The sequence below is a fragment of the Macaca fascicularis genome, chromosome 15 (assembly GCF_037993035.2).
Source record: "Macaca fascicularis isolate 582-1 chromosome 15, T2T-MFA8v1.1".
NCBI classification, from domain to species: Eukaryota; Metazoa; Chordata; class Mammalia; order Primates; family Cercopithecidae; genus Macaca; species Macaca fascicularis.
Window position 1 is genome coordinate 13194970 of NC_088389.1, and position 18362 is coordinate 13213331.

At 55.2% G+C, this 18362-nt stretch overlaps 1 protein-coding gene and 1 long non-coding RNA gene across 2 annotated transcripts; one reads left to right on the forward strand and one right to left on the reverse strand.

The window, feature by feature from the left end:
• Positions 1 to 762: 762 nt before the first annotated feature.
• On the reverse strand, positions 763 to 17768 carry PRDM12 (PR/SET domain 12). Its single transcript, XM_045373942.3, has 5 exons — positions 17434 to 17768; positions 15504 to 15694; positions 13965 to 14120; positions 4187 to 4298; positions 763 to 2271 (listed from the first exon to the last, which is right to left on the reverse strand). The coding sequence occupies exons 1-5, from the start codon at positions 17654 to 17656 to the stop codon at positions 1856 to 1858; spliced, it is 1098 nt and encodes a 365-aa protein (XP_045229877.2). The 5' UTR covers positions 17657 to 17768; the 3' UTR covers positions 763 to 1855.
• Positions 2212 to 7620, forward strand: LOC135967361 (uncharacterized). The gene is made up of 2 exons (XR_010581404.2): positions 2212 to 2843; positions 6316 to 7620. It is a non-coding gene; the product is annotated as an uncharacterized lncRNA (long non-coding RNA).
• Positions 17769 to 18362: the final 594 nt, after the last annotated feature.

The window sequence follows — 18362 nt, forward strand, 5'->3', positions numbered from 1 at the left end:
GTGTATGCTGGAGCACAGGTGTGAACTCACACTCCCCTGCACACACCTCCTTCCTGGAGAGGAGAGGGGAGCCTGGCCCTATAGGAACCATGAAACCCTCTGGCTTTAACTAGAGGCCTTCCTGCTTCCTGGTCTTCTTCAAGAGGGTCTGGAAATGGGTGCCCAGAACATTTGGAGAGTCTAGGCATTGGGAGGGCACTTGGTGGCCATCTTGGCCCATTCCCACTGGCTGCTTGAACATCTTCAGCTTGACCATTAAAATGAAAGAAAAAAAAAAAAAAAAAAGTAAATATTTGGGAGAAGTTACAAAGTAAGGCACTGATGTTTGAGCCAGCTGGAAACCACGAGAATCTGCCCAGCCCCTTTCAAGATTTCCAACTGCTTTGCACTGTAACCCATCTCACTGGGATCTGACACCCCACTTGTGACAAAGAAAATTTTCCTGTACACACCAGCAAGTGGAACAACTCTTACCCGCCCCTTTCCAGCTTCTAGACACTTTCTATATTTCCTTCATACAGATAAAAGTGTCCACCCATTCAGATGCTAAATGATAAATGTTCCAAGTAATTTTTATTTTAGAATACAAGAGAGGTACAAATGTATTTACAGTTGTACATATACAATCAAATAATAATATATCACAGTTTTGTAAATATCATTTTAGATAAATATTTACAAGGTTAAAGTGACCATTTTCTGGAAGTAGAACACAGTGTCTTGAAAACTCTATACATTTTATACTTTTCATTAATATAATAGTTTCTTTATTTTACAAAACGCCCCACGGGAATCCTGGTAAATGACTGCAAAGTGTGAGAGGCGACACCAGAGGGCGCGCACGGCCAGAGTTTGAGGAAACGGGCAGGGACCGAGGGAAGTGTGGGCAGACGGGGCGGAACTCCCGGGACTGGGCACAGTTCGGAAGTGCCTCCTGGCCACAGAAGCCACCTTAACCTCCCGGGCAGCAGTTCCAGTCTTGCCCTCCTCTCGCTGGGGTGTGTGTGTTGGAAGGGGTTGGGGGGAACTTTCGCCTTCCAAGGCATGATGTCACAGCTGAAGGGGAGGGGGCATCGGTCCAACTCCCGCATTTTACAGATGGGGAAACTGAGGCCCAGAGAGGTGCAGGGTCTTGCTTGGGGTCCTACAGAGGATTTCCGTTGTGCCTCCACTTTCAACGTGCCTGGTGCACTGCAAAGAGCTCCTTCCTCATCCATCCCCAGGAGCCAGGTTTGGGGGTAAGGGCCCAGAAGATGCAGGTCTCTCCGGGTCTCTTCCGGCTGCCGATGGACCCCGGTAGCCCGCACCTGTCAAGGTTGCGTAAAGACTCCCGACACTTCAGGACACCAGTCCCAGGGGCCAGAAGAGGAGGTGGCGCCCCCACAAGCCCCGCGCCCGGCCGCACCCGGACAAGGAGGTCGCCCTCCCTTCATTCCGAAGCACAGGACTCTCGGTGGCGGAGGTGGGGACTCCCCTTCCTCTGCTGAGGGGTCCTCAGGGCGCTAAATTTCGCTTTCCCGGGACCCACGAGGGGGATGCCGGTCTGGGCGCCCGGTTCTACAACAGGAGGGAGATTCGGGGGCGAGGCCAGGCAGGGGGACCCCCTCCCAGAGGAGGCGGCCGAGTAGCCGCACCATCTGCGTGGCCTGGGTAAGGGACGCCGCCCTCAGTGTCCTCATCTGCGACACGAGCCGAGGCGGGGGTGCCTGGGGTCCGTCTCTGGGGCGCACCCCCAGCGCGCGGGGCTCCGCGGGGGCGCCGGGCCGGGGGTCGGGGCGGGAGGGCGAGTCGCGCTGCGGGGCCTGGTTGCCGAGGGCCCGGGAGCGCGCGGGGCCGGGCGAGGGCGCAGGCGCGCTCACAGCACCATGGCCGGCAGGTGGTGCGCGGCGGCGGCGGCGGCGGCGGCGGCGGCGAGAGCGGGCGCGTGCGTGTGCGGGGCTGGCAGCGCGGGCGAATGTGCCTGCAGCGCGGCGCTGGGCGGCCGGTGGCGCGCGCTCTTCTGGTGGGCGCGCAGGCCGGCCAGCTGCGAGTAGGCACTCTGGCACACCTGGCACTTGTAGGGGCGCTCGCCCGTATGCAGGCGCACATGGTTGCGCAGCGTGGACGACTGGCTGAAGCGGCGGTTGCAGAAGCGACACACGAAGGGCTTGTCCAGCGTGTGGATGCGCATGTGCGAGCGCAAGTTGCTGCGCGAGTTGAAGCCGCGGTGGCAGATGACGCAGCGCATGCGGCCCGCGGGGCCCGCCGCCGAGTCCGCCGGGTGGAAGTCCTCTGGCCGCGGGGCGGGGCGGGAGAAGGGAGACGAGGAAGGGGAGAGAGCAGCCCCGTTAGAACCGGCGCCCCGCGGCCGGGGCCCCCAGCGCCCCCCTCCCGGGGGGGATCCGACCCTGAGGGCGGGTGCTGCTTGGACGGTGGCAGACGGACGGGAGGGACAGCGAAGGGTCCCCCTGCTGGGGGATCCAATAGGAGTTGGACTCACGATCGCGATGCGAGACCTCGGAGACTTAGCGACTCAGCCTAGCTAAACCTCAGCTTTCTCATCTGTAAAATGGAAACCTAGCACTGCCTCTTCGGGTGTACGATTGCCGGGAGAGGATGAGAAAAGACGTCTATGGAAGGTCTCTGCGCTAAGCACCCGACCTGCCTTAGCCAGTGCCTGAGAGATGCCTGGATTGGAGAAGGCCTTCCGTAAAGGGGAGCAACTATGATGACCCCCACCCCCAAACCTTTCATTAACTCATCCCACAAACATTTACTGAGTGCCTACTCTGTACCACGGAACTGCGCCTCGGTTTTCTCCTTCCCGAAATGGAGGTACTACTAGCATCGCCCTCGTAAGCCTGGTAAGGATCAGTGAAAAAAGATTTTTTTTTTTTTTTTTTTTGAGACGGAGTCTCCCTCTGTCGCCAGGCTGGAGTGCAGTGGCGCGATCTCCACTCACTGCAGCCTCCGCCTCCTGGGTTCAAATGACTCCCCTGCCTCAGCTTCCCGAGTAGCTGGGACTACAGGTGTGCGCCACCACGCCCAGCTAATTTTTGTATTTTTAGTAGAGACAGAGTTTCACCATGTTGGCCAGGATGGTCTCAACCTCTTGACCTCGTGATCCGCCCACCTCGGCCTCCCAAAGTACTGGGATTACAGGCGTGAGCCACAGCGCCTGGCCCAAAAAGTTTTTGTTTTTTTTGTTTTTTTTTTTTTTTGAGACAGGGTCTCGCTCTGTCACACAGGCTGGAGTGCAGTGGTGCCATCTCAGCTCACTGCAGCCTCGACCTCCCAGGTTCAAGTGATCCTTCCACCTCAGCCTCCCAGGTAGCTGGGAACACAGGCTCGTGCCAGCACACCTGGCTAATTTTAAAATTTTTTGTAGACATGGGGTCTTGCTATGTTGCCCAGGCTGGTCTGGAACTCCTGGGCTCAATGATCCTCCTGTCTCTGCCTCCCAAAGTGCTGGGATTACAGGCATGAGCCACTATGCCCGGCCTAGAGAAATTAATGTTTGTAAAACATCAGCTGCAGAGCAAGGACTTAATAAACAGTAGCTCACCAGCTCAGGTTCATCCTCCAAAAATAAGGACCACCGACCACAGTACCTCAGGCCTGTGATATCTGCCAAAGGTTTAGCCTAGTTCTTGGCAAGAAATAGTTGTTGAGCAAGTGGTCTCTGCTGTGATGGCCAGCATCCCCACAACACATACACAGGCACAATCTGTCCTGCCTTCCTTCAACAGGCTTATACGGAGCACCTACTCTGTGCCAGACCCTGCACCAGACATCAGCAACAGGGCAAGGAAATATACGGAAGGGAACTTAGAGATTATCTTGCCTAGGATCTTCCCTTTACAGATGAGGAAACTGAGGCACAGGGCATTTCCAAGATTGCATGGCAGAACTAGAACTCAATCCAGCTCCTTCCTTCTCCTGTCACACCTCATTGCCTCTCTGGTCTCCCCCACATACCCCCCAGACAGTCTATTTTGGCCAGGAAGCCAAATGCCCGGCCCATGTGGCAGCTCCAGGGGCATCAGCCTCCTTGGACCTGTATGTCTTATCTGCTCAATGCTGCCAGACATTGAACTGAGGTTCCCGGAGGTCAGGAACCTCCCTGCCTCTCTCATTCTCTCTCTCCCCTCCCTGGGCTCCCCTCTCCATGGGTCTGTGTCTCAGTGGCCCCATGGAGAACACCTACCATGCTTGTTCTTTTTCTGGTCCTCCTCTAGCCCAGGCACACCAGGGATCCCCAGGAAGGTGTTATGTGAGTTTCCGTACCACACCAGCAGTTCCTGGTCGGGCGGGATCATCTGCAGGGAGGGAGGCAAGAGGAGGTCAGGGAGGCAGCAGCTGGGAGGTGAGAGTTGGGGGTCTCTGAGCACCCCTTCACAGTCAGGAGACCTGGACCCAGTCTCAGCCCTGAGACAGCCACACAGGCCCATTTCCACTGAGCTGTCCCAGCAAGCTGCATAAACACGGAAGACCCTGGGGTGTCAAACCCCTCTGTCCCCCTCTCCCTGCCCAGGCCATCTCTGTCCATGCTCTGGCCACAGGAGAGCTTCCAAGCTGACAGCACCAGAATGGACAGCAAGCGGAAGTAACGGAAGATGGAAAATTAGAAATCTTTTCAATTCTTACGCAGGAGAACTGGAGTCAGCCAGCCCCCGGGGCTGCAGGGCTGAGCCGGATGTTTCCAAGAATTGTGGGCTGTGGGGCACCCTAGGGTACTTGGCTACACCCTGCGGGGATAATGTTCTGGAAACATCTCTTATCCAAAGCTTCCATAGACACCCCACATCACAGGTACTTCCCGACCAAGCACAGGGCTCTGAGTGTCTCCGTGCACATGGCAGATGCTAAAAAAGAAGCATTCGGATGGATGAACACCTCCACCCCAAGAAACGTTGGGGTGCACTGTCTTACACAGAGTCCAGTTCACCACGTCCTAGGTCAATGACAGCGAACCCCACAAGTGATTTGGGGGCTCTGCTGCTCTCGGGGAGGACCTGCCTCAGGCTCATGGCAAAGGATGTTGGTCAGAGGATTTTGCAGTGATGATCCAGGGAGGCGTAAGGGGCCTGCTCCCGGGGTGGCACTGGCCATAAATACCACACGCTCCAGGACAACCCAAGGGGCCTGCCAGACCTCTCATGGAAGCCAGTTACCCCTCCCAAGTGGGGAAGCTCCAGGCCCTAGCCAGGCAGGGCGTATGAGAGAAGGGACAGCCTATCACTGTCCCGAGGCATGGACCCCAGAAGTGCTGGCCTTGGCACCTGCCCCTGGGGGCCACTATCTGATGTGCCCAGAGAAACCCAGACACCCCCCTGGCAACAGCTGGTTTGTTTTCCTGGAGGGTTCTTTATTAGTTGAAGCACAAAAGATCAGTGGGGTTCCATCTAGAGGTGTCTGAAACCAGGCCAGGATCCCGCATTGGCTTCTGTGTCTGTTTGGTTCAGCCTGCAGAGCCCACACTCAGAACTCTGGCGTTCACTACGTCTTCCTTCCTCTGGTCAGAGCCTGGAAGACCCTCAGACCATTGCAACAAGCTCTGCTCACCCTTGAAAAGAAGGGAACATGGAGGTCGGGCGTGGTCGCTCATGCCTGTAATCCTAGCACTTTGGGAGGCCGAAGCAGGTGGATTACTTGAGGCCAGGAGTTTGAGACTAGCCTGGGCAACATAGTAAAACCCTGTCTCTACAAAAAAATAGAAAAATTAGCTAGGCGTGGTGGCGCATGCCTATAGTCCCAGCTACCTGGGAGGCTGAAGCAGAACTGCTTGAACCCAGGAGGCAGAGGTTGCAGTAAGCTGAGATTACACCACTACATGCCAGCCTGGGTGACCACTCCAGCCTGGGTGACAGAGCAAGAGCCTGTCTCAAGAATAAAAAAAAGAAGAAGAAGGGGAGGTCGAAAGAGAAGGGGTGCAAACAGGAGGATGTGAGGGGGCTTAGGCGACAGCCATCCTCCTGAGACTCAGCCTAGAGTCACCACATCCATTTCCTCATGCCCCCATGGTTCACGGGGCATCATGGCGAGCCTTAGGATCGGTAAGTGATGAGAAGCCAACGTGGAAACACCAAGTGCAGTCCCAGAAGCCACAGAAGGTTAGATGGTGCCTCCCAGAAAGTGGACAGATTACAGTCTGGCACCACAGCAAGAGTCCTGGTGACCTCTCTGCTCATTCATAGTCATGGCCACTGTCCAGGAGGCCAGCAGGTCAGAGGTGGAGGCCCCTGCTGGAAAGGGGCAGAGAAGAAAGAGGTACTGATTTGGGTTTTGTTTTTTTCTCGTTTTTTAACACTTTTAAAAATTCTACTTTTTTTCCAGACCTCACCGGGATAGAAGGAAGAGGTTTTGTGAATCTCCCAGAAAAGTGGATGACGGCATTGAAATATTTAACATAAATTAATTGTGAAGGAAATCTGTCTACGAGATAGTGCAGATGAGCCCTCTGTCACCGGGTCCCTGTGTGACCTTAGGCAAGTCACTTTGCCTTTCTGTGCTCCTCAAATGAGGGGGTCAGGGAACATGGTCCCTGAGTTCCCCCCAACTCTAAGACTCTGGTTGTAAGTCACCTCCAACATTGTCCCAACCCTTGGCTTCCAGTCTTGGATGAAACCAGACACGTTGATGTCATGGTTCTTCCAAAGCAATCAGCACCCTCCCCCGGACGGCTGAAGACGCCCCACAGAGGGTTCCTGCCCAGTCTGGAGTCAGACATATTGGGGTCCACTAGGCTCCCCATCTGCTGAGCAAGTGACCTTGGGCAAGTTGCCTTACCTCATGGGGCCTGTTTCCTCACATTGCCATGGCCTCACTGAGTGGTTTTTGGGGTGCAGCGGAGCCATATGCATAAAGCTCTTTGCATAATCGAGACATGGAAGCACCAGTGATTGTTTTCCTGGAGCCCACCAACCTCTCAGAGAAGCTGGCAGCGGTTTCTGGCACGTCCAGCTCTCCGCAGGAGTGCTCGCTGAGCCAGCAGAGTTGCAGAGGCCGCTGGTTCGGTGGAAGCCCAGGGTGACCAGGGTTCTGCCGTCAGTGTCCAGCAAGAACACAGCCTGGGCCTGAATGCTCCAAGGACACCAGCCCCATGCAGGTACCCCCACTTCCCAGCCCCATCTCCCCTAGAAGAGAAGTCAACTCCTCCAGCACAGATGTGGGATGAGATGGTAGGCTCAGCGAGCCCCCAGTGGAACTCCACCTCCAGGCTGCAGGCCTGGGGATCATGAAATTACTAAGCTAACATCAGCCTTTTAGTTTTAATTGAAACAACTACTATTAAATATAAAATAAATACAATAACAGTCGGCTGGGTGCAGTGGCTTATGCCTGTAACCCCAGCACTTTGGGAGGCTGAGGCGGGCAGATCACTTGAGGTCAGGAGTTTGAGACCAGCCTGGCCAACATGGCGAAACGCCTTCTCTACTAAAAATACAAAAATTAGCCGGGCATGGTGTGTGCGCCTGTAATCGCAGCTGCTCAGGAGGCTGAGGCAGGAGAATCGCCTGAACTCGGGAGGCAAAGGTTGCAGTGAGCTGAGATCGCGCCACTCTACTCCAGTCCAGCCAACAGAGTGGAACTCCATCTCAAAAAATAAATAAATAAAATAAATAAGAACTCTGATGGCAACAATTGCAGCATAAGGGTGAGTCATTTATTTACTAAGAATGCTTTTAATGTACTAAAATTAATTTTACTAATGAATTTAAAACTTAAAACAGCGATGCAGACATGTGGACCAAATTGTATAAACATACAACGTGGTATAAAATGAGAAGTCATTCTCTGCCACTCTGGATGCCAGCCACTGTCACTGGTTTGCTGCTTGTCTTTCCCAAGACAAGATGGGTTTGCCATTTTGAGACTATTTTAAAATGCTGACTTAAGGTTCATGGAGAGTAGCATGATGCCATCTACATCATGCCTCTGGCTTTTTAAAAAATAATGAGCACATATTACTTCTGTACACATACACACACATTATTTTTTAAAAGCAAGAGAAAATCAATTAAGAAGAGCCTACAGGTTGGGTGCGGTGGCTCTCACCCATAATCCCAGCATTTTGAGAGGCCGAGGTCGGTGGATCACTTGAGGCCAGGGGTTCAAGACCAGCCTGGCCAACATGGTGAAACCCTGTTTCTACTAAAAATACAAAAATGGGGCCGGGCACAGTGACTCACACCTGTAATCCCAGCACTTTGGGAGGCTGAAGCGGGTGGATAACGAGGTCAGGAGTTTGAGATCAGCCTGGCTAACATAGTGAAACCCTGTCTCTACTAAAAATACAAAAATTATCTGCGTGTGGTGGCCTGCAACTGTAGTCCCGGCTACTCGGGAGGCTGAGGCAGGAGAATCTCTTGAACCCAGGAGGCGGAGGTTGCAGTGAGCCGAGATGGCACCATTGCACTTCAGCCTGGGAGACAGAGCAAGACTCTGTCTCAAAAAAAAAAAAAAAAAAAAAAAGGAAAGGAACAAAGAAAGAAAGAAAAGAAAAAGAAAAAAATAATAATGGCCAGACTTGGTAGCTCACGCCTGTAATCCCAGCACTTTGGGAGGCCGAGGTCGGCGAATCACCTGAGGTCGGGAGTTGGAGACCAGCCTGACCAACATGGAGAAACCCTGTGTCTACTTAAAATACAAAATTAGCCGGGAGTGGTGGTGCATGCCTGTAATCCCAGCTACTCAGGAGGCTGAAGCAGGAGAATCGCTTGAATCCAGGAGGTAGAGGTTGTGGTGAGCCAAGATGGCACCACTGCACTCCAGCCTGGGCAACAAGAGCGAAACTCCATCTCAAAAAACAAAAAATTTAGCCGGGAGTGGTGGCATGTGCCTGTACTCCCATCTATCCAGGTGGCTGAGGCACGAGAATTGTTTAATCACCTGAACCCAGGAGGTGGAGGTTGTAGTGAGCTCAGCACTCCGGCCTCAGGGACAGAGCAAGATTGTCTTCAAAAGAAAAAAAAAAAAAAAAAAAGAGCCTGCTGGAATTGAGAATGACACATATTTCCAGACAGCTAGAAGCCAGCAACCCCACCTGCCCAGAGGCTGGGAACTGGGAGTCTCTCTCAGCCCTTCTGTGCCCAGTGCCCAGGCCTCTGGTGTCTGCCTGCACCCAGGCATCCGCCATCAACAAACTTCTACTATCAAACCCAGGAAACCCAGGAACCTGCAGCTTCTTCCCTGGAACCCTGGGATCACTGTGCAGAGGCTCCTGGGGTCCCACCCGCTGACTGCCTGGATACAAAGAACAGCCACCATGCCCTCTAGGTGCCCTCGGCAGCACTCTCTACTGCTGAGACTCAGGCCTGGCCTGGCAGGCCGGGGCTCTCTGCTGGGGCTCGGAGAAGCAGGATCAGTTGGTCATTCACTTTTTAGGGGAGCAGGAAAAGGCTCAGAACACAAAACAAACAAAGCAATTCCCAAAGGAACTGAGTCCTGTACCACAAAACCCATATCAGCAGAACTCTGGAATACCAGTGCCTGGGTCTCTTTCGACAAATGGACATGCCCTCTCAACGTGCTTCTCTGAGCCCTATCAGCCCAGAAGGTCTGTCCTGCCCCACTTTCTCAATTTTTATTATAAATTGGAAATGAGAGAATTTGGGGTTTGTTTTCCTGCTGTAAATTCATATCCTGCCACTGAACATGCTCCCAGGAGACTGCAAATACCCTCCCCTTCTCCACAGGCTCTGAAGCCCTAGTGTAAAAGGATCTCAATGTCATCTGGACAAACATCAATTTCCATTGTACCACAGATGTCCTGACACACCAATTAATAGAGTTCCAGCAAATAGATATTGGCCAGGGAGGCCACACGTTATGGTGACTCAGCGCTCCAGCTCTGGGCTCAGATGGGCCTGGGTTCCCATCGCAGGTCAGCAACTTCCCGTAATCTCCCTAAAATTTCAGTTTCACTGTGATAAAAATGAGGATAGTAACAGAGAGCAGCACTCTGAGGGCTTAGCAGATTCTATTTTTTTAAAAAGTTGTTGGCCAGATGCAGTGGTTCACACCTATAATCCCAGCACTTTGGGAGGCCGAGGTGGGCAGATCACCTGAGGTCAGGAGTCCGAGACCAGCCTGGCCAACATGGTGAAATCTACTAAAAATACAAAAATTAGGCGGGGCGCGGTGGCTCAAGCCTGTAATCCCAGCACTTTGGGAGGCCAAGACGGGCGGATCACAAGGTCAGGAAATCGAGGCCATCTTGGCTAACCCGGTAAAACCCCGTCTCTACTAAAAAATACAAAAAACTAGCCGGGCGAGGTGGCGGGCACCTGTAGTCCCAGCTACTCGGGAGGCTGAGGCAGGAGAATGGTGTAAACCCGGGAGGCGGAGCTTGCAGTGAGCTGAGATCCCGCCACTGCACTCCAGCCTGGGCGACAGAGCCAGACTGTGTCTCAAAAAAAAAAAAAAAAAATACAAATACAAATACAAAAATTAGCCAGGCATGGTGGCGCATGCCTGTAATCTCAGCTGCTTGGGAGGCAGGAGAATTGCTTGAACCTGGGAGGTGGAGATTGCAGTGAGCCAAGATTGCACCACTGCACTCCAGCCTGGACGACAGAGTAAGACTCCATCTCAAAAAAAAAAAAAAAAAATTAAAAAGTTGCTAAGACCCTTTTAATCCTTCAACATTTAGTGGCCATTTGCTATGTGCTAGGTACTTTCTAGAACTGTCATTTTAGGCACCTGAAATTACAGTAAATTCTGTGACTGGAGTAAGCCGGGAGGTTCCCCAGGGGTCACATCAGTGGATCCAACCAGATGCATGCCCTTCTTGGGTGCCTCCACTGACTGCCTGAGCTCTAAAACCCTATTGCCTTCATTTCTGTTGAGAAGGCTGTTATTCTGTACTTATGGAAAGTTTTAGAGCAGCAATAGCATATTCTGCTTATTGAATAAAGATGTTTCTTACTATTTTTGGCAAGTAATGGGTTACTGTTATGAAATATGAGCGGCAGTTCTGAGTGGCAGAAAGTTTAAGAAAACATAACAGCAGAGGTCCTTCTCCTTGGCTAACTCACCCACACACACAGAATAAACAGCCGATTGATTCCCAAGTCGTCCAGGGAGAGGCCTGGGGAACAGCAGCATCTTCTCATCTAGCCCACAGGGGCTGCGTGAGCTCTGGGCCTCGGCCTCATCTCGAGGGTGGCCACATACACCCAGACACATAATTTATCTGGTAAGTGGAATCTGACATTGTGACAAAATGATTTGAGAAACCTGCCACCACAAAAAGTATATCCAACTTTAAAAGTAAAATGGGTAGCATTTTGCTTCCTTGTCATTCATGCAAACAGTCCCTTCTTAGAAGTCTTGCTAACTCTGTAAAAGCATTGACAGCCAAACTGGTGGATCTGTCTGTATCACATATGTTATCACATATCTATACCTATATCATGTGTGTGTGTGTGTGTGTGTGTCCTGATCCTCTTTTTTTGGTTGTTGTTGTTGAGACAGAGTCTCGCTTTGTCACCCAGGCTGGAGTGCGATGCTGCTGATAGCTCACTACAACCTCCGCCTCCTGGGTTCAAGCAATTCTCCTGCCCCAGCTCCGGAGTAGCTGGGATTACAGGCACCTGCCACCACGCCCGGCTAGTTTTTGTGTTTTTAGTAGAGATGGGGTTTCACCATGTTGGCCAGGCTGATCTTACATTCCTGACCTCAAGTGATTTGTCCACCTCATCCTCTGAAAATGCTGCGATTACAGGCTTGAGCCACTATGCTCTGCCCGATCCTCTTTTTTCAATTTAAATTCCTGATCGAATGTAGATGACCATTTTTCTTAATCCTATAAACTCGGTTGCTTCCCTGAAGATATTCTTCAGCCTCCATGCCCTCGGACTGAATTTCTGTCTGAATGTCTATTCATGTTTTCTGACTTTGTTTGGCTTCTAGCCAGTGTGACCTGCACAGCGAGATGAGACTCCGGCCCCCACATCTGCCTCAGCCTGAAGCCCTCTTGCCAAAATGATGTAGGCATTTCTGGTCTGTCTCTTGTGTTCACATGTGTGGGCATGTGTGTGCGTATGGGGTTGGTGAGGGGATGGGTGGGAGCCCTCCATCACATCTATATCAGGATGGCTGGGAAGGAGGGTATGAAGGTGAAGATGTGTGTGACAGGGTGGTGGGGTGAGGATCTGGGAGGGTGCATTCTGTTAGATGTGGGATTCAGCCGCACTGGAAGCAAATTTTAGGATGCGGTGGCCCAGCCAGATGGGCCACCTCTGTCCTGGGCCTGCGCTGCTTTCAGTCGTCTCTGCACCCTGCCCCACGGCCGTCTTACCTCACTTGAAACCCAATCCAGGAACCGCTCAGCTTTTTTTTTATCCTCCACCTCCTGCTCCTCCAAGCACCACCCCTCAGCTGGGACCCAGGGGCTAGTCCCCCTGCTGTCACCTCTGGGAGAGTCCCTAGGGCCTTGTTATTCAGGAACAACCAAAGGAACCCATCCCAGAAACTACTAGGCCCTGGCACCCCCAGGGGTCTTAGAAAGAGCTTCAGGGTCTGAGTCCTGGGGAGAAAATGGAACATGGACTAAAGGTCAGTCGCTCTCTGCTCCTACAGAACACCCGAAAATCTCCATCAAGCCCCAGCCCCACCCCAAGGGGAGCAGAGAAGTGTGGTGGGAAGCGCCTGACCGCCTCCGCACAGCACTTGCTATCAGTCTACCCCCAGCAGCCGGTGGGTAGGTGGGCACCGTCCCTCTACTCCTGGGCCAGATTTCCTGCCAAAGGACACTGTCCATGGAGGGTCCCAGTGTGGGCCTGCCCGGGTGACCACCTCTCTGCTTGGTTTGCACTCTCCGCCACTGCCCAGACACCTGGATCCTTTCTGCCTCTGCCCAAGCACTGCCTTACCAGGAAGCCCTCCTCTTTCCATTCCCCTCTGAACCTTCCTGGCTCGGCCTCATCCCTGCCACACCACAGGAAGTGATATTTATCTGCCGTCTTTTTTTTTTTTTTTTTTTTTTTGAGATGGAGTCTCATTGTGTCGCCCAGGCTGGAGTGCGGTGGCGTGATCTCGGCTCACTGCAACCTCTGCCTTCCTGGTGCAAGCAATTCTCATGCCTTAGCCTCCTCAGTAGCTGAGATTACAGGCGCCTGCCACCACACCCTGCTAATTTTTGTATTTTTATTAGAGATGAGGTCTGACCATGTTGGCCAGGCTGGTCTTGAACTCCTGACCTCAGGTAATTCACTCACCTCGGCCTCCCAAAGTGCTGGGATTACAGGCATAAGCCACCGTGTTCAGCCTGTTTCCTGGCCCTGTCTGTCTCCTCTGAAAAGGCTCAGGAAGCGCAGCTATTAGTGCTAACAGTCTCCCCAGATGGCCTGCAAAACCCCCAAGTCTGCTGCCACCAAGGGAGATCTGGTTTTCTGGTCCGTAAACTGTAAATAATCACAGAGTCCTCCTCCTGGGGCCGCGTGGGGATTAAATACCGTACCGCATATCCAGCATCTGGGAGAAGCCTGACACACGGGAAGCCATCGCTGAGACTGGAGTCATGAGCCGTAAGCCACTGGTGCCCACGCATGCAGAATGAGGGCCATCAGACCGCTAAATGGCTGCAGACACACACCCTCTCTCCCACCCCAACTCGTTCCCTGGGCTGCCTCTCCCCATCTTGCTTCTCTGTGTCTCTGTGACCCCTGAACATCGGGACACCCTCAGCCAACATCCGGGGACCTCACTATTGGGATGCTCGTGACATTCCCAATGGCATCAAGTTGAGAGCCCTATCCTTTCTGATCTGCAGCAGAAAGCTTCCCATGGAGGTCACACACCTGGAAAGCGGGGTGTCTGGAGACCACCTGTCTGCTGTAGCCCCATGGCCTGAGCAAAGCCAGCGAGGCCAGTGTCAGCTCCCCCTCTGTCCACTGTGGTTCCTGGACATCGCTGCCCTGCACACCTCCCCACACCGGGTTTACCAGCTGGTCCCTACACAACAGTGCACACGCACACACCTCAATGGCCTTGTAGAAGATGCTGGTGCCGATCTGGACCACCTCTAGGTTCTGCTCCTGCTCATTACGTGCACACTTGATGTAGGTCATCCAGCTCCGGTGGTCCTCCTGGCTGGCATCTATGAAGTAGCGCACCGTGCCATCCTCATTGAATACCTGGGCACAGATGGATTGAGGACCAGGTAAGGCAGGGCTATGTCATGTGTACAATCTTCCAGGCACTTCCACACATACACTCTCCATCCTCACAACAGCCCCAGGAAGTGGATAAAGCTTCATTTTCCCACTGAGGAAAGGAAGGCTGGAGAGGTTCAGGGACTTGCTTGAGGCTACCCTGTTGGAAGTGGCCCACAGGGGGTCAGTCTCCAGGGCCCTATGGGCTGACCATGATATACACTCCTGTTGCCACGTCCTCCCTACCCCCAGAAGAAAACGGTCTCCAAGGGTCACTGCTCAGACAAAGTGGCCCTGAGCTATTTCAAGGGATGCAGAGGTGCTCCCCATGGCACTGGGAACATCAGCCAGGACCTCAGAGAGGGAGGATCCTGGAGCCCAGGGAGGAGGGCTGGCTCGCTGTGGCACTCCAGTTTGGCCTAAACCCCTTCACACAAGCTGCCAAGGCCACTCGGAGGTCATACTGGACCCCAACTTCCTGACCCAGCAACTGGAGAATGTGGTTAGTGGCCCAGCCCTCCAGAGGAGGGAGAAGATGAGGTCAAGAGAGGCCTCTGGGCCATCCCCCAGTTCTATAAAGTTGGGCTTCTCCAGGGTCCACCAGGAGGGGCCTGGAGTGGGGGAGCGGGTGAGGGAATGGGATTAGGAAGGGTGTGCACCAGTCTGGCACACTAGTTTCCCGTTCTGCAAGGTTAGGAGGAAGCACAGGGGTGGCCCTCCCTGGCACTGTCACTGTCATGGGTGGAAAGGCCTAGGATGGAAGCCTCTTGGAGCTTCCATTTCCCTAGGTAAAAAGGGAACAGTAAGGCATGGGCTGCTGAGGTCATCCGTGACTGCAGGCTGGGGACACAGAAGCTGACTCAGTGCCAGCTCAGCCACGGTCATCGAGAATGTCATTCTGCCTTCACCAGGCATTCTCCTTTCCAGCCCCACCTCACCCCTAGCCCAGGACTGGCCTTGAGGGGCTTCCCAGGCTGCTTCTGGGGCCAGGGAAAGAATGCAAGTAGCTGGTAGGTAGCCTGGAGGAGGGCACATGGGGACCCTGGGCAAGCCACCTGACTGCTTTGGGTCTCAGTGCCCTCATCTGCCAAGTGGAGCCAACGACAGTCCTGCTCTGCCGGGGTGTCCCGAGGAAGGAGGGTCGGATTTTCCGTGCCTTCTCGGCACGGGTTGGGAGGCGCCTAGAGGTGGGGTGAGCTCCAGGCTGGGGCGGCTTAGAGTCCGGGCTCAGGGGGCGTCCAGGCGGGGAGTGTCCGCTGCTCCCTGCCTGGTGGAAGCGGCGACCACCGGACACCGCAGTCCCACCCGCGGCCAGCGCCCCTCGCCGGTCCCTGCGCCCCTCTGCCCCAGCCCGCGCGCACTTACCTCCCACATGAGATTGTTGTTCTTGCAGATGTCCACGTGCTCCGGGGCGATCACGCGGCCGGTGAAGGGGCCCATCTCGGTGCCCGCCTTGATCCACGTCTTGGAGAAGATGCCGAGGCCCTCGCCAGGGATGGAGCTCTGAGCGATGATCACCTCCGCCGGCAGCACCAGGCTGGACAGCTTCTGCACTTCTGTGGCGGCAGGGCCAGGAAAACCGGTCAGAGCCCGAGGCAGCTGAGGACCGGCCCTTCCTTCCCCGCCGGGACCCCGGCTTCGGTCCTGCCCAGACCGGCCAAACCCAAGTCGGCCCCAAATCCAGAGAAGCCACCCGGGTGTTGGGGGCAGTCGGATGTGCAGAGGCTCAAGGACCTCTCCTCTGTTTGCAACCTGGGGACCCTCCGTGCCCTGGAAAGCGAGTGGTGCGTTGGGGATCGTTTTTAGAAGCGGGTTTTTAGTCTCTCCGGGAATTCTCAAAGCATTCACAACTTCTTCCGCTCTCTGCCCTGGATAAGTTTAAGAATTAATGAGCCAACGGCACCGAGCGGTTTTATGCACGGGAGAACTGAGGCCAGGTCCTGCAAGGAGGTGAAGGCCAACCGGAGACTCTTTTGCCTAGTCGGGTTCCGGGAGCCCACTGTACGTCCAGGCTCCGGGCACTGGCAGAGGACCCAGTGATCAGCGCTGGGGACAGACCTCGGGCTGGCAGGTGTTGGAGGTGCCAAAGAAGCACCGGCAGCAGCTGGCCAGGCTCCGCGCTCGCTGTGTGACCTCGGGCGCGAGTCCCTTTCTGTTCCCAGGCCATGGGGTGCCAGGGAGGGCGGCGCCCGGGCTCAGGCAAGCCCCGATGTCTTCTCTCTGGGCGGGGAGGAGCCGCGGCGGCCCCCAGCTCCCCGAGGGTTCTCCTGTCGGGCCTCTGCGGCCGGGCTGGGAGCGGCGAGGCGTACAGGGGCGGCCTCCATGTCTTACAAGGTTCCCCTCTAAGCTACCTGGGAAAATACCCGGCGAGCGGGCCGGCTGAAAGGGGGGGTTAAACGGTGTCCATTGCGGCGCGGCCGGCAATTTGTCACGCTGTTAAAGTGATCGCATTCATTCGGCTCCATTCGAAAGAAATTGCTAATTCTAAATTCATTAGCCCTGGAAGAATGCTGTAGCAGTAAATTGTAGCTCAATGCGGAGGGGACTTGTTTAAAAGGGGCCGAGGAATTCCCCTTACAAAAAGGGGGGATTAGATGGTTGACATAGCGTGAATGGAAGTGGAATTAGTCTTCACGGTAAATTAAGAGAGGAACAGAAATCGTAAAGGGGGAAAAGAGGGCGACGCGCAGAGATGCCAGAGCCAGGGAAAAATATTGTTTGCGGGTTGATGAATGAGGAATAAGAACTTGAGACATCTTAAAGAAAAGAAACTTCTCTCGCTCTCTTTCTCTCCCCCGCTCTCCCCGCGGCTTTCTCTCCCCGCCCGCCCTCCCTCAACCCCCTCCCCGGGCCCGGCTGCCTTTTAAAGTTCTTGCTTTAAGTGGGAACTTTCGCGGGTCAAGCCCAAGTTAACTAAATGAATTTAAAACTCCTTCTTTTTGAGTCAACTGCTATTACACGCCTAGTAAGGCTTTAAATGCCAGGAACCCGCCAGCTCAAGCGCGGGAGGGGAAAGGAGGGGCAGGCGGGGGCGACGGAGCCGAGCGACGGGGTCGCCGGGATCGGTCCTTGAGCCGTGTGGACTGTGGGGCTGCCCCGCGCCCCACCTCGGCTTGGTGGCTCGCGTCCTTGTTTGGCCCATGGGGAAACTGAGGTGCACGGAGCGCCGGGAGCGCCCAGGTTGGCGCAAGCAGCAGAGAGGCCGGGTATCCCAGCCGCGTCTCGCGCATCGCCAGGACTGGAATGGGGGTCGCCGGGAGGAGGGATTGCGCCAGGCCCCGACGGCTTGACTCACCGCCGGAGAAGGACTGCGCCAGCACCTCGGCGGTGAAGGCCGTCTTGGGGCTGGCGTGGTGGCTCTTGTCCTCGAAGAGCTGCTCCCCGAGCACGTTGCGCCAGCGGCCGTACAGGAAGCTGTGCAGGATGTCGGAGGTGATGACCTCGGCCAGCGCCAGTCCCGGCGCCTTCAGCCCGGTCTTGAGCACCAGGGCCTCAGCCGGGAGCACGGAGCCCATCATGGGCGGCCCGGAGCTCCCCGGCGCCGGGGGACGGCCGGGCCGACGGGGGAGGTGGGCGGGCGAGAGGGGAGCCCAAGGGGCGAGAGGAGAGGGCTGCGATGGAGAAGGAACCAGAGCAGGGGGAGGACGGAGAGGAGGAGGACGCAGGAGGGAGCGGGAGGTGAGGGGGCGACTGGGAGGAAAGTGAACGAGGGGGAGAGAGGAAGAGAGATGGTGAAATCTGCGGAGATGGCAAAGGAGGCGCGGAGGGTGGAGAGACGCGGGTGGAGGCGGAGGCGGGTGCGGGGGGTGCGGGGTGGGAGAGAGGCGGGTGGTTGCAGGGAAGCGGCAGCAAGGGGCTCTCAGACGCGCGCTAGCCTCTCGCACACTCGGCCGGGGCCGTCTTCCCCTTGGCAAAATCTCAGCGCCTTTATAGGAGCCGCAGTGACCCTCCTAATTGGTTATTAATGACCCCCTGACGTCGGAGGACAGACTTGTTGTACCCGGCTGGGCTTGAGGAGCCTTCGTCGCGAGAGCGCGAGGGGCGGGGGCGCGCGGACCGCTCCGAACAGTCCCCCTCCACTCCTCCCTCCCCTTCCTGGTCCTTCCTTCCCCCTCCTGTTTTTTCTTCTCTCCCCGTGGGAAGCGCCAGGCAGGGAGGGAGGCTCAGCCGGCTGTGAGGAGAGGAGGGGACGGAGCAGGGGAGGGCGTGCGGCGAGGCTCGCCA